Raw genomic sequence first — 16,254 nt, 5'->3', positions numbered from 1 at the left:
TGGAAGATTGTTTATTGGGGGGCCCACCAGCCATTAGCTGGATAACCAATGATGCCTCTAAAAGATAGCAGCAGTCAAACGAGGGCTACTCAAAATCACATATGCTCATGCATATATAGCCCCCAGAAGCACTGTAAAACCTGCACTATAAACAAAGTTTCAGCTGGGAGATTGTGTTACAAGCCCTCCCCTTTTCCAAGCTATTGCGGAACAATACCCATGGGACCCTTATTATAAACAAGTGCTAGGGCTAGCAGATACATACTATATCACTCACATAATAGTGATTTTTTTTCTATATGCCTGCCCACATAGGTTTTAAATGATGATGATGATGCATTGCTGATTTTTAAGGGATGGGTTGTTTTTACCTTCTATAGAGGAAGGCCACTGTATTACAATATTTTTATTCTATTTGTGTTTTACTGATTTTAATTAATTGTACAATAAACTTGTTCTGACTCTACACATGCCCAGATATGGTCACAATTCCTTCAGGACCAAAGGCACGTCATCATCAGTTAGATATGGTAGGAAAAAAACACTGGGTCCACAAAATAGTTTATGGTCAAGGTGTCACTTTTCCCCCCTTCTGTAAGTAACTCAATGTCTTGGCGATGGTATATATATATTCTCTGATCCCAAAGTGGGATTCAGCCCTGAAATACGCATAATTACATTCACCCCTAAATCATATGCGGTCTCTAAAGATCTTGCTGAATTTACACTGATCTTGGTACTCAAAGCACAGCCTACACATTTCCATACATTATATAGGCCACACTCCTATTCATCACCGGCCACAAGAAATCCACCCGACATCTTTTCACGATGCCTACTCTTCGTATAGAAATCATGTGCAAGATTTAAAGTACACCCTTTATTTTCAGCCTTACCACCAGTCTATGAACTTTGAGCACGTCCCATCATCTCACAAAACGCTAGAGCATAATTTATTTCTTGGAGCCTGCAATTAACAGGCCACCAACGGCGAAACACAGCTACACCTGCCCCAAAACCTTATCTTCCATTCTCTTATCCTATCCCAGTTTACCTGCATGATGCACCCACCACAAACTAGTTTGTGGTGGTGGGGATGACAGGGATGTTATGTGAGGACATAACTGGCATCTTCTCTTCCTAATCATTGGCTGCTGGACAGTGAATGTAAGAGTGTGTATCTGAAATCTGATTTACAATCGATCAGTCCAGCTTAGATGCTTTTCCAGTGAAGGCTCTTGCTTACGCTGAAGTTACCTAAATGTATCTGTTGAGCTGCTTGTGATTTGTGAGGGTGTCCCTCAAATCAAATAAAGTGACTTTTTTTATCTTGTCTGCAGATCCTTGAATTATGCCAGCTTCACACTGTTCACAGCAAGATCAGAGCGCCTTGCCCAAAGTTAGAATAGAGCTGCGAAGGAAAGGCAGACAAATCAACATTTTCTTAGCACAAATCACTCTTCCTAGTGGACTGATTTGTCTATGATGCTTATTTTGTCCTTTCACTTTACTAAAAATAAACAAAATTCTGACAAGCACATTAACTAAACTAAATATCGCCCATTAATGGCTAAATGATGGAATATGACTCCATGAATTCTATCTTGGAACATTAACGGTCCTCTGAGAATTAGATCACTGAAACTGATTTACGAATACAGTTCATTAACCACATGCAAATTTATCCATTTGTCATATTTCCAGTTAATCAAATTATGTACATTTTGATTTTCAGACTAGACTAACTTACCTTTCCAGAAGTCAAAATAAATGCGTCAAACACATAATGCATCTCCTCATCGGAGACGTTTCCTTCATCTTTAAGGTCATGAGCTTCCAACGTGGCTTTGCAAACAGGCGAGGTAGCAGCTGTGCAAGTGGTGGAGCAGTCACCTGAATTGTTTGTGCACGTATGTTCATGAACAGCTTTGGTAAGCAGGGAGTTCTGCTCACAACAGTTACTGTTGCTTGGCTCAACTCTGCAATCTAGAGAATCGTCATTGACACTGTTAACTGAAGTCTGCACAGCAATACAACTGTCTTTCAGTGTAAGAGACACAGTTTTCAGTCTGCCTGAATCACAACTGGAATCTACTGTGTTTAGATTATTCCTTAATAAACACTCAGGCCCGTTTATTAAGTGCTGTGCTGGTATACTTTGTTTCTCATTGCATTTAACAATATCACTGTATCTCGTTCTGTGCCGGCTTTCTGGGTTCTTCTTATCCACACTTCCACCATCTGGAAGGCAACAACTGGTGACAAGTTCGCCACAATTTTCAGACTTTTTGTCAGATTTTTCCTTTTTCTTGTTACTAGAATAATTTTTGCTACAATCTTTTCTTTGAGGGCACGCAAAATATTTGTATGCAGTCCGAAACCGCTCCAGAATGTATTCAAAGACCATCTGGCTGTTCAAGCTCCGTGCAACATTTCTCTTTAATGCAAAGGGATCTAGAAACAAGATTTCCAAGAAGTGATTATCATTCAATCAGATTTCACACCAGCAAATCTTAAACAGACATTATTAACTTCATCACTGGCAAAGTTACTTGATCTTATATCTGATGTAACGTGTAGGGAGCTGGCTCTGTGTATACTATACCAAAGTAAGGTATAGTGCGCAGAGTCCAGTGGATCCCCAGAGGATTTACAGAGGCTTAAGTCAATAATACTAATACTCTCTTCCGAAGTAGTGTGGTCGAGCAGTTAGGCTCAGAGGGTAGTGCTAAGCATTTGTTGTACACACACAGCCAAGAAATGAGGCACACTCTCAATGACTAACTCTAGTCAAATGATTATGTAGCACAACTATATTTTGTTACTTTATTTCTAGAATCAAGAGTGACTTTGTTGCAGGTAAGTACAGTTTTAAGAATGTATCACTTTCCAGTATCAAATGCACTTTGTTCAGAATTCACAGATAAAACAGTTTACAGTTAAATAATGCTTTTCAGTTTCAAAAGTGGACACAGAGTAATTTCTCATAGAAAGCAATGTAATCCTAAGGGAGGAAAAATAACAGAAATTTGCAGGTAAGTACTCAATTTACGATCCCAGACTTTGGGGGTTATGGTGTCCACAGGGCAAATTTTAGGAAGACACAGCGAGTGCACCAGCAGCATGTAGGAGGCTGGCCTGGTTTGTAGTGGGGACCTAAGGCACTTACACCTCATACCAGGTCCAGTGATCCCTTATTAGTGAAATGTAGGCAGTGTCCACATCATGGACACATCAGTTAGTCTGACCAGGGGTGAGGGAAAAAAGCTCAGCATACTGCTGTAAGACTTGCCTACAGTCAGCTTGCTGCTTGGCAGTGAGGGTGTCTCAAAAGACCACTCCTTCAACTGACCCATCTTTGTGGCTGTGGGAGAGGTGGTCAGGGAGAGGATCAATATTTTCTTCCCGATTCTCATCAGTGACCATCAGCATGGCCACATCAGCCCTGTCATGGAAGAGCTTTAAGTAGGTTTACATGGATAACCATGCAAAGGTTCCTGGGACTGCATAGGTAAACCAGATAGGTAACCTCACTCTTCTTTTCAAGGATACAATAAGGGCCACTCGATTTGTCCTGGAGTACCCTGGGAGCCACAGGCTCAAGTACCCAAACCTTCTGCCTTGGTTGGAACGCCACCATGGCAGACATTTGGTTATACCAGCGCTTCTGGAGATCTTGGATGGCCTCAAGGTTTTTGGATGCTTTTTCCATATACTCAGTGTAGGAAGCTGGCCTGGTGTGTGGTGAGCACCTATGGTGTTATCAACCTATACCAGGTCCAGGTATCCCCTATTAGTGCGGTGTAGTCAGTGTCTAGGAAGCTGGGCTCTCTAGGGGTAGCTGTGGATGAGCAGCCAAGGCTTATCTAGAAGACATGCAAAGCTTGTGTAGTACCATTTATAGTCACACAGCACTTACACACATGAAAGAACCACACAGTGTTACAAAATTAAAGGCACTTTATTTTAGTGACACAGATACTAAAATACTATATAGGCAATACTAGACAAGCAGGTGAGTAAACACACTATTATATACACCTTAGTAATCAGGAATGTGCATAGAAAGCAATGGAAAACAGTGCAATAACAATAGTGGCCCTGGGGGAGCCCAAACCATATTCTAAAAAATGGAATCCAGTTCCAGTTGGAGCGTCTGGTTAGGGCAGGAGCCACTACCCACCCTTCTGGAGGTGCAAGACCAGGTCGACGGTGGAGACCAAGAGTCGGCTATGCAGCACAGGAGCAGAGGAAGAGTTCCAGAAGTGATGCAGTCGATGTCCTACATCAGAAGAAGAGCTGCAGTCCATCAGTGGTGTGGAAAAACATACAACAAGCCTTAGCAAAGGCAAGAGTCGTAGATGAGGAGTTGCAAAGATGCTGGGGACCGAAGGGACTCAAACCAAGGAGGGGAGTCCCAGGCGACCCTCAGCAGTGAGAAGAGCCAGAAGTTGAGGAAGCAGCCCCCACAGGAAACTCACAGGCAGCAGACATCGCCGTGAGGCCCACTCAGCACACTGGAAAGGAGTCCCACGTCGCTGGAGCAGCAGGCAGAAGACTACGCATTGCAGGGAAGAGTGCTGGAGGCCGGGGCTACACGGAACCTCAAGATCCCTTGGAAGAAGAGTGAACAAGCCTTGGTAACTGCAAGAGTTGTGGTGCACAGGGGTACTGTCCTGCAAGGAAAGGCAAAGACTCAGCACCTCCCAAGTTGGACAGCTGGTAGAAGGGACAGAGGGGACCATTCAAGACCACCAACTGTGTTGCAGGATTCATGCAGAGTTGCAGGAGAAAGGATCCATGTGGCTGGTCATCGTTGCAGTTGGTGCCTGCGGATGCAGGGGAGTGTCTCCTTTACTCCAAGGCAGATTCCTTCCAGGCTGAAGACTTGCCACCCTCAGAGGATGTACAGCTGGGGAAATGTTGCAGTTGCTGGAAGGAGACCGAGAAACAATGTTGCAGAGTGAAGTAATTGCTGGAGCTGCAGATTGTAGGTCCCCGTGAAGTCCAGTTGCTGTCCCAGTGGCCAGAAGTTGAAGTAAACGTTGCAGAGGAGTCCTGCTGCAATCTTGTGTGTCAAATATGAGGACCCACCCAAGAGGGAGACTCTATATAGCCCTAAAAGGCAGATTGGTCACATAGCAGGGTGACCACCTATTAGGAAGGGGCTGTGACGTCACATGCCTGACCTGGCCACTCAGATGCTCCCAGAGGCCTCTGCCCATCTTGGATTCAAGATGGCAGAATCAAATGGCCACCTGGAGGAGGTCTGGGCACCACCCCTGTGGTGGTGATGGACAGGGGAGCAAATGTGCCCTTCAAAGCTTATCAGTGGTATGGGGAGGCTTCCCCTCCCATGTCATTTAACACCTATTTCCAAAAGATAGAGAGTGTTTCCTCCTTCTCCCAAAGTAAATGCTTTGTTCTGCCTTCCTGGGCTTGTGCTGGTCAAGCAGCAGGAGGGCAGAAACCAGTCTATAGAAAGGCAGCATTGTGCGCTGCCCGGGAAACCTTGTAAACTGGTAGGAGCAAGGTCATCTAAGGGGCACCCAGAGTGCGTGGAATCATACAACCAATATTGGCAACAGTATTGGGGTATGATTACGACATGTTTGATACCAAACATGCCTAGGTTCGGAGTTACTATTACGTAGCTTGGACATAGGTAGTGACCTATGTCCAGTACACAGCTAAAATGGCTTCCCCGCACTCATGAAGTCCAGGAAAATGGAGCTGGGTTTCGTGGGGGCACCTCTGCTCATTCAGAAGCGCCTTCAAACACAGGTACTTCCACCTTGTCCTCTGGGCTAGGAGGGGCTGCCATAGGGGTGGCTTAGTGACCTGGTGTAGTGACCTGTAAGTGGGAGCAATCATGCCAAAAAGAGGGTACTTTCCTACACTTAGCCATCCTTGAACATAGGCCAAAGCACATAGTCCAGAATGTCTTGCTTGCTTTGAGAGGTCTCTGCTAGCCTTCCCTTACTAGACACAATGGTCTCCTTATAGGATGACCAAGCAGATGTTAAAAGGGGGAAAACCTACTTCCTTCTGTGGCACTTCTCTGTAGTCAAAAAGCAAGCATGGTAACAGTATATCCCCTCTCCTTTAGAGTTTTTCAGGGAGACCTGCAATCATGCTTTCATGGTTTTGTTGTATCTCTCAACTACACCATCTCCAAGTGGGTATTACGGGGTAGTGAACTCGTAAGTCACTTTACATTCACTCCACACTGCCTTGAGGTATGCAGACATGAAGTTACTACCTCTGTCTGATATGATACCACATCCTTCGTGAAGTCCACTCTAGAAAAGATACTGAGTAGGGCCCTAGCAACTGCAGGAGTAGTGGTAGCCCTAAGGGGTATAGCTTCAGGGTACCTGGTGGCATGATCGACTACCACCAGTATGAATCTGTTCCCTGAGGCTGATGGAATGGTCTAGTGGGTCAACAACATCACTCCTACTATTTCAACGGTAACCCAAACTACTGGAATAGGAATTAAGGGGGCCTTTGGGTGGCCACCTGTCTTGCCACTGGCTTGACAGGCGACACAGGAGTTACAAAACTCCTTCACTTCCTGGGACATGGCTGGACAGTAGAAGTGAGGAACTAACCTACTCCATGTTTTGGTGTGGCCAAGATGCACAGCTAAAAAGATGTCATCAGCCAAAGCAAGCAGGAACTATCTACATATCTGAGGCACTACTACTCTTTTAGTGGTACTAGGCTTGGGGTCTCTGGGATAGGTATACAGGAGTCCCTCCTCCCAATAGGTTCTGTGGGAGCCACTGACATCTCCCTTTTCCTGGTTAGCAGCTTCCAGTCTCGGACTTTCAAGAAGGGGACAGGTCCTCTGTCCCTGGCACAGCTCTTCCCTAGAGGAGCTCTGTAAGAAGACGGCTCTATATATTGAGCACTAAAATGTAGTACACTGTGCAGACAGTCTAGTGGATCACCAACTGGTACAGCAGAGGCAAAAATAGACAGGACTAATGTTCTATTTGGGGTAGTGTGGGCGAGCAGTTAGGCTTATCAGAGGGTAGTGCAAAGCATTTGTTGCAGTCACAGAGGCAATAAATGAGAGACACACTCAAAGAATAAATCTAAGACCAATTAAGAAAAATAACTATTATTTTTATATAGGTTTCTAATCCAAGAACATTGTAATCAGTTAGGTAAACATTTAAGCATAAATACTTTCCAGTTTTCAAAGACAGACATTTTCAGAGTTCTCTCAATGTTATCCTATGCAGGAAAACAATATTCAGCAAACACAGGGTTAACAACGATTTACAAAGCCAGTCTCAGAGAATTAAGGTACGTACTGGGCACTGTTCAGAACGACATCAACAGGTCACACTAGACGGCACTGGAGTGGTGGGGTGCAGAGGTGCAGTAACGCTTTGGGAGCCCAATGGTTTCCTATGGGCATTGGTCCTCCCGGAGACAGGCTGCACCCTCTAGCTAGGAAGCCAGACAGGGATGACAAGCAGGTAGGTCAAAGACTTCAGATGTCCAGGTAGGTAGGTGCACTGTTGGGCCTTGTCTCCAGGGGTGTACTATGGCGTCAGGTTTCACCACCCAGGAGTACTCGCAGTCAGGGGATCCTGCTTGTTGAGGCTGCAGGCATAATCAGGGAGTCCAGCAGGTAGTCTACCAAGGTCGACTTGAGCTCAGGGGAGCCAGGGGGCATCGTTGGCGCCAGTAGCCCTCCTCAGTTGGTGCTGGAGGCAACAAGTGCAGTGGTTGCTGTAGGTGTTGGGTTTTCTCACATTACCAGCTGGGCAAGAGGGGGCCTGGGTGCAGGGGCTGCAGGCTACTTGGATGAGTGAAGGAGAGGTGACATTCAGGTGGACTTTGGCTCAGGACAGCTGGGGAGCCCTACTGGCACTGTTGATGGGCTTCTCTTCGGGTCAAGGTCATTGGGTGCAGAGGTACCTTCAGGTGTCTGGTTCTAAGGCTACAGAGTCCTTGTTGGATACTTTGTTGCTGAGAAGGTCTGTTGCTCATGGGAGTCTGGATCTTTTTAGAAGGCAGGTAGGCTTCCTGGGTTTCTTGAAGCTGCAGGACAAGTTTTTTTGTGCAGAGACTGTTGAGGTCATCAGGCAGGCCGAAGGGGTTGGTATCAGGTCAGTTGCTTCTCCCTCCTCTCCTGCTGCAGGCAACTCTTCTTTGTAGGTAGTCAGGATCTGAGTTCTAGGGTTAAGGGGTGCCACCTAAATACTCAATTTAGGGGTATTACAGGGAGTTCCAGCCGGTAGCCAATTGCCTGACCACCTTTAAGGTGAGTACACCTCTTCATACACTTCTGATAGGAAGTGGGCATAACCCTAATCCTAGTGGCCTAATTCCAAGATGGAGGAATTTAAAAAGTAGGGTCCACTTCAGCTCGTCTGCCTTAGTGATGGAGCTGGCATAAAGTGGGCACACCTCTTAATATGCTTAATTTTCCTTGTTAAATTTTGGTTAACAAGGACCCAGTGCACTAACATTCAAAATCACACCAGAAACCAGGCAAAAAGTGTGTGTGTGTGTGTGTGGTTGGTGCTCAGGGGAAGGGGGAGGAGGAGGGCTAGTGACCATGTAAAAAAAGAGGCACTTTTCAACATGGCCCCTCCCAAACGAAAGAGTATGAAACTACCCCTTCCCAGAACCTGGAAAGGCCATCTGCATTGGCATGTTCAGTCCCAGGTCAGTGGTCCACAGGAAAGTCCCTTCCCTGTAGGGAGATAGACTTCCTTAATAGTTTTGGATTTTCACTGTTGATTTGCATTAGCCATCTGAGAGGCCTATGGTCAGTTTGAACAAGGATGTGTGAACCAAACAAGTATGTTCTTAGATTCTTCAGGACCAAACCACAGCAATGCAGAGATGGCAGTGCACATATGGAACTCCAACACTGTTCTTTCAAGAGTAACCTTCTGCTAATAAAGCAACAGGTTTGTCATTGCCATCATCACTGATTTGGGACAGGACTGCTCCTATTCCATGTTCGGAGGTATTGGTTTGTACAATGAACTGCTTAGTGTAATCACGAGCTTGTAGAACAGGTGCTGAGTACATTGCTTCCTTCGGGGTGTCAAAGGGCTTTTAACAGCTGCCTGTCCAGCTCGATTGCTTTGGCATTTTCCTAAAGGCTGGTTCTTTGAGAGGGGCCACAATGGTGCCATCTCCTTTCACAAACCTCCTATTGTATCCAGTCAAGCCAAGGAATGCCCTGACTTGAGTCTGGGTTGTTGGAGCTACCCAATCTAGAATTATCTGGATCATGGCTTGCAGTTGTTGAACTTGTCCTCCACCTACAAGGTGACCCATGTACACAAACTAGTCCTGCCCTATCTGGCACTTGCTGGCCCGATAGTGAGGCCTTCATTTTGCAAAGCCTCAAGGACCTTACCAAGGTGGATCAGGTGATCCTGCCAAGTAGAGCTAAAGACAGCAATATCATCAAGATATGCTCCACTAAAGTCTTCTAACCCAGTAGGGAATTTGTTCACCAACTGATAAAAGGTAGCAGGGGCATTCATGAGACCAAAGGGCACAACAGTGAAAGGATAATGCCCATCAGGAGTGGAGAATGCTGACTCTTCTTTTGTTCCAGGGGTCAGACCTATCTACCAGGACCCTGATGTGAGATCAAAAGTACTGAGAAATTTGGCTGACTCTAGCGTGTCAGTAAGTTCATCAGCCTTAGGAATTGGGAGGGCATCGGGCATCTGTTTTGGTCACAGCATTGAGACCCCTGTAGTCCACACAAAACCTAATTAATTTATTTCCACCCTGGGAATGAGGTTTGGGGACTAAAACAACTGGGCTGGCCCAGGACCTCTCCGAGTGCTCAAGGACTCCCAATTCCAGCATCTTGCTGACCTCAGCTTTGATACTCTGACATGATCAGACTGTCTATGTGTTTTGTTTTTGACAGGCAAGCTGTCCCCAGTGTCCACATCATGGGTACACCATGTAGTCTGACCACTTGCTTGGAGTCAGTCCGTTGTTGGTCAGTGAGGGTGTCTGAAAAGACCACGCCCTCAACTGAGCCATCTTTTGGGTTGCTGGAGAGGAGGTCAGGGGGAGAGGTTTACTCTCAGCTTCCTGTCCCGAATCAGTGACCATAAGCATGGTCATTTCAGCTATGTCATTATTTACATGGCTCACTCTTTTGGAGTTCCTGCAAGAGCAAAAGTCCACCAAGTAGGTGACTTCCCCTTTCCTTTCTAAGATGGGGTAGGGTCCACTCTGTTTGTCCTTGAGGACCCTGGGAGCCACAGGTTCCAAGACCTACACCTTCTGCCCTGGTTTGGAACCCCACCAGTGCAGCCTTCTGTTCCACTAGGTCTTGCTTTGGTTCTCGGAGAGGTCTCTGACATCCCTCCTTTACAAGACATAGTAGTCTCCTCACAGGATCCCCAAACAAAAGTTAAAAATGGGAAACCCTACTCCCTTCTGTGTCACTTCCTCGTAAGCGAAGAGCAGGCATAGAAGTAAGACATCCCATCTCCTGAGTTTTTCAGGGAGTCCACTAGTCATGTCCGAGTGTCTTGTTAAATCTCTCATCAAGACCATTGCACTAGGGATGATATTGGGTAGTAAACATATAGGTCACACCACATTCAGCCCACAAGTACTTTAGGTAAGCCAGAAATGAAGTTGGTACCTCTGTCTGACCCCCCCCCCCTCCCGAACCTCCTTTGGAAAGCCCACTCTGGTGAATATACCTATGAGGACCCCAGATAATTCAGAGGCAGCAGTAGGCCTCAGGGGAATAGCTTCAGGGTACCTAGTTGCATGATCCACTATAACCAGTATGAATCTTTTCCCCGACACTGTTGGAGAGTCAAGGGGACCGACTATGTAAATCCCTACCTTTTCAAATGGAACCCCCAACCACTGAAAGTGGAATTTATGGGCCTTTGGGTGGCCACCTGTCTTGCCACTGGCTTGACAGGTGGCACAGGAGTTACAGGACTCCTTTATTTTCTGAGACCTGCCTGGCCAGTAGAAGTGGTTTACCAACCTACTCCATGATTTTGCCTGGCCAAGATACCAAGGTAGGGGGATATCATGGGCCAAAGTGAGGAGAAACTCTCTAAACTGCTCAGGCACTACCACTCTCCTAGTGGCACCAGGTTTGGGGTCTCTGGCTTCAGTGTAAAGGAGTCCCCTCCTCCCAACAGGTTCTGTGGGATCCACTAATATATACATTTTCCTAATCAGCAGGTTGCCGTCTCAGGCCTTCAAGAGTGTGTCAGGTTTTTTGCCTATGGCACAGATCTTCTCTAGAGGGCTCCCCTGGTCCCAACAGCTCTACCATGTAAGGCCCAAGCTCCTGAGGCTCCGTTCTCTCTGGGGCTCTCAGGTTTTATCCATGAGGAGAAGGAACTTGTTCTGTGATTCGTTTTGAAGCTGGTCACCCAGTCATCTTGCCCTTTCTCTTGGTAGGTTGGGACATTATTCCAGACTCCAGCTCTACTCCATCCCCCTGGGCTTTGCTTTGTGCTCTTGTTTTCACACAAACCTATTCAGGGATACCCAGCATAGCTGCATGGGTCTTTCTTTCTACCTCAGTCCATGCCGAGGACTCCAGATCATTCCCTAGCATACATTGCACAGGGATTGCAGGAGATACCACCACCTTCTTCTGGCAGGTGACCCCCAGACCATTTAAAGGATACCATTGCAATGGAATGTACCTTGGCCTGATTATCAGTGTTAAGGACTAAGTATGTCTCACCAGTCAGATACTGGTTTGAGGACACCAGTTGCTAAGTCACCATGGCGACACTGGCACCAGTGTCTCTCAGTGCTTCAACCTGAATCCCATTAATATGAGGCTGTTGTCTGTATCTCTCCAGATTACTGGGCCAGACAGCCAGGGCAGCTACAACCACCTCACCCTCAGAGACTAAAGTTGCCTCAGTAGCCTCACTGACAGAGTCAGGAACTACCTGGAATCCCATCTGGAGACATTCCACTGCATTTACTGCAGTGGCACTAGAGGCATTCTTTTTGCGGGGACAGGTGTGATCTCCAGTTTGGTGCCCAAAAGCCTTGCAATCATGACACTAAGCCTTTTTGCTATCCCAGTTTCTTGCTCTTTCTACCCACCCTTGGACTGAGGAGTCCTGGGCCCACCCTCCTATGCAGATTTTTAGGGGCCTTTTGAAGACTCTCTACTTTTGTCCTTGTTTTGGTTACCCACTTTCCCTTGTGGGGGCTGCTTGGCCTCTTGTAGGAAGTTGGCTCTGTATATACTATTTCAAAGTAAGAAATAGTGTGCATAGAGTTCAAGGGTTCCCTTTAGAGGTAGGATAGTGGCAAAATTAGATCATTCTAATGCTCTATTTTGCGGTAGTGTGGTCGAGCAGTAGGCTTTTCAGAGGGTAGTGTTAAGCATTTGTTGTACACACACAGGCAATAGATGAGGAACACACACTCAAAGACTTAATCCAGGCCAATAGGTTTTTATATAGAAAAATATATTTTCTTAGTTTATTTTAAGAAACACAGGTTCAAGATTTACATTAAACACTTTAAATGCAAGGTACTTCACTTAGATACTTTAGGAACTTTGAATAAAAGCAATATCATATACAGTCTTTGTAAAAATGGTAATAAGCTATTTTCAAAGTGGACACTGCAAAAATCAACAGTTCCTGGGGGAGGTAAGTAAAGGTTAGATTAGGAGGTAAGTAAAACACTTACAAGTCTCAGTTCTGGGGTATAGGCAGCCCACCGTTGGGGGTTCAAGGAAATCCCAAAGTTACCACACCAGCAGCTCAGGGCCGGTCAGGTGCAGAGGTCAAAGAGGTGCCCAAAACACAAAGGTGCCTATGGAGAACAGGGGTGCTCCAGTTCCAGTCTGCCAGCAGGTAGGTACCTGCGTCCTCAGGGGGGTGACCAGGGGGGTTTTGTAGAGCACTGGGGGGGGGGGCCCAAGTAGGCACACAAAACACACCCTCAGCGGCACAGGGGCGGACGGGTGCAGTGTGCAAAGCAGAGGGACCCGGGGGTCACTCTAGCGGTGCAGGCACAGGGGGGGCTTCTCGGATGGCCACCACCTGGGCAAGGCAGAGAGTCGCTTGGGGGTCACTCCTGCGCTGAGGTTTGGTTCCTTCAGGTTCTGGGGGCTGCATGTGCAGTGCTGGTTCCAGGCGTCGGGTCCCTTGTTACAGGCAGTCACGGTCAGGGGGAACCTCTGGATTCTCTCTGCAGGCGTCGCTGTGGTGGCTCGTCTCTGGTTACTCATGGGCTTGCAGTCGCCGGGGAGTCCTCCCTGAGGTGTTGGTTCTCTGAATCTTGAGCTGGGGGCGTCGGGTGCAGAGTGAGAAGTCTCACGCTTCCAGCGGGAAACGTGCAGTCTTTGGAAGTTGCTTCTTTGTTGCAAAGAAATAGCAGGTTTTGAGCAGGGCCGCTGCTCACAGGAGTTTCTTGGCCCTTTAGTCCAGGGCAGTCCTCTGAGGCTTCAGAGGTCGCTGGTCCCTGTCGGATGCGTCGCTGGTTGCAGGTTTTCGAAGTTGGAGACAGGACATTAGGGCTGGGGACAAAGCAGTTGTCGTCTTCCTCCTTCTCTGCAGGCTTGTAGGTCAGCAGTCCTTTCTTCAGGTTGCAGGAATCTCGTTTCCTGGGTTCTGGGGTGGCCCTAAATACACAATTTAGGGGTGTGTTTTAGGTCTGGGGACAGTAGCCAATGGCTACTATCCTGGAGGGTGGCTACACCCTCTTTGTGCCTCCTCCCTGAGGGGAGGGGTCCACATCCTTATTCCTACTGGGGAATCTTCCAAAATCAAGATGAAGGATTGCTAAAGGCAGGAGTCACCTCAGCTCAGGACACCTTAGGGGCTGTCCTGACTGGTGGGTGACTCCTCCTTGTTTTTCTCATTATCTCCCCTAGACTTGCCACCAAAAGTGGGGGCTGTGTCCAGGGGGCGGGCATCTCCACTAGTTGAAGTGCCCTGGGGCATTGTAACAGGAAGCTTGAGCCTTTGAGGCTCACTGCTAGGCGTTATGGTTCTTGCATGGGGGAGGTGTTAAGCATCTCCACCCAGTGCAGGCTTTGTTTCAGGCCTCAGATAGCACAAAGGCTCTCACCCCAGGGGGGCAGAAACTTGTCTCTCAGCAGCAGGCTGGCACAGACCAGTCAGTCCTGCACTGAAGGATAGAGTAAAATAAAGGGGGCATCTCTAGGATGCCCTCGTTGTGCATTTTGTAATAAATCCAACACTGGCATCAGTGTGGGTTTATTATCCTGAGAAGTTTGATACCAAACGTCCAAGTATTCAGTGTAGCCATTATGGAGCTGTGGAGTTTGTTTTTGACAAACTCCCAGACCATATAGTTAATATGGCCACACTGTACTTACAATGTCTAAGAATAGACTTAGACACTGTAGGGGCATATTGCTCATGCAACTATGCCCTCACCTGTGGTATAGTGCACCCTGCCTTAGGGGTGACTTAACTATACCACAGGCAGTATTTTGTGTGCATGGCATCCTGAGAGGGATGCCATGTCGACTTTGCCTTTTTCTGCCCACCAACCCACACAATCTGCAATGGCAGTGTGCATGTGTTAGGTGAGGGGTCCCTAAGGGTGGCACAACACATGCTGCAGCCCTTAGAGACCTTCCCTGGTCACAGGGCCCTTGGTATCACTGGTACCTTTTACAAGGGACTTATCTGTATGCCAGTGGAAACAAGGGTACATTTTTAATGAAAGAACACTGGTGCTGGGGCCTGGTTAGCAGGGTCCCAGCACACTTCTCAGTCAAGTCAGCATCAATATTGGGCAAAAAGTGGGGGTAGCTGCACCAGGGAGCCATTTTCCTACACCTCTTTCCTGTTGTTGTCCCCCCCCCACCAGTGGAAGTTTTGGTTCACCTTGTTTTGACCCAGTGGTCTGCCTTCTTCCACAACTCGAGGAAAACGTGGACCTAGGTCTACCAGGTGCTGATGTAGCTTTTCCTGCACACAATTACTCAAAAGATGCTATTTCATCACTAAATTGTAAAGCCTTTCATAATTATGCACATTGTTTAACCAGCTACTTAGTGTTTCACTGAGAAATCCACAAAATCAACCCAGGACTGACTCTGGGTTTTTCAAGTCTCCCTGAATTTAATTATGTAATCGTCAGGAGTAAGCCCAAAGCTATCAATCACGGTATCCTTCATGCGGTCATAGGACCTTGCATCTGCTTCATTCAGTGGCAGGAGTCTATCCCTGCACTCTCCTGGGAACAGTTTCCACAGTGGAGAGTACCAATGCTGTTTATCAGGTTTTCTGGCCACACAGGCCCTCTCGTAGGCTGGGAACCATTTGGTGATATCATTACCAATTGAAAGAAAAACATGAACAGGATCAGGGCACTCCTTAAACAATAATGCGGCAGAAATATGATGAAGTTACTGGAAATGTTTTTATTCCTTTTTGAAGATGGAGAAAAGAATTGTTCAGTGAATACAAATGTTCATAAACGATACAACAGAAATCAGCCAACACGTGTTTCGTCCTATCGGACTTCCTCAAGGCTCTGAGACTTATGATAAAAACCAATAGAGTCCGGGAAAGCCTTCCATCAGATTTAACAGCAAGTTCGTTGCTAATATCTAGGAGAGCAGAGAATTACAGTACACGTGATAAATGGTGTCGAAAAAAGTTGGTGAATTGTTCCAAGATGTAGACAAAAAAACGTTCAGTTTGACCCCGTATGGGTAAGGGAAAAACACTCTGAACTTGTATCTGGGCATATATCTTAAAAATGAAGTGAACCCGTCCTAAGTATCGGAACGGGTGAGTATCCAGTGTTGCACGGTTGCTGAGAGCGCGTGGTAACGCTTGAAGGCATGTAGGCAACCATTACCGTCCTCATATTTGGGGACAATCCCTCTTGGTATTTCAGGGTCAAACTATTCTACTCTGTCCATAGTTATAAAATTACTGCCACCATTTATGGGTGCTAAACCCATTTCTCTTCTTTCTATTTCTATTGCTAGGATTTTGTCTTCCAGGGCAAGTCTCCTAGCTAATCTCGCGAAGAGAATCTCCTCTTCAGAGAGTGTCTCTCTGGACCTTTAGGAACCTAAATTACTTTCACTAGAGGGAGGCATCCTAGACACTTGGGGGACAGATTCCTCTCTTTCAAGTGGTGGAGGGTCCGATTCTTCCTCCTCACTTGAGTTGTCTCGATCCTGGTTTACAGGATCAGTGACCTCATCAAAAGGATGGGCATGGGCATGGGCATGCTCATGCTCTG

At 46.9% G+C, this 16,254-nt stretch overlaps 1 protein-coding gene across 6 annotated transcripts in view; it reads right to left on the bottom strand.

Annotated features, from left to right (window-relative positions):
- The window catches only part of TUT4 (terminal uridylyl transferase 4), a 1,006,035-nt gene that overhangs the window by 625,605 nt on the left and 364,176 nt on the right, over positions 1-16,254 (bottom strand). For all 6 annotated transcript variants that reach the window (XM_069232665.1, XM_069232664.1, XM_069232661.1 and 3 more), the window contains one exon: positions 1,751-2,454. In XM_069232665.1, coding sequence (XP_069088766.1) covers positions 1,751-2,454 — 704 coding nt within the window. The remainder of the gene's footprint in view (positions 1-1,750; positions 2,455-16,254) is intronic.

Source organism: Pleurodeles waltl, chromosome 4_2 (genome assembly GCF_031143425.1).
Source record: "Pleurodeles waltl isolate 20211129_DDA chromosome 4_2, aPleWal1.hap1.20221129, whole genome shotgun sequence".
Taxonomy (NCBI): domain Eukaryota; kingdom Metazoa; phylum Chordata; class Amphibia; order Caudata; family Salamandridae; genus Pleurodeles; species Pleurodeles waltl.
The sequence above is the reverse complement of the archived record's forward strand: the minus strand, read 5'-3'. Positions and strand labels throughout refer to the sequence as shown.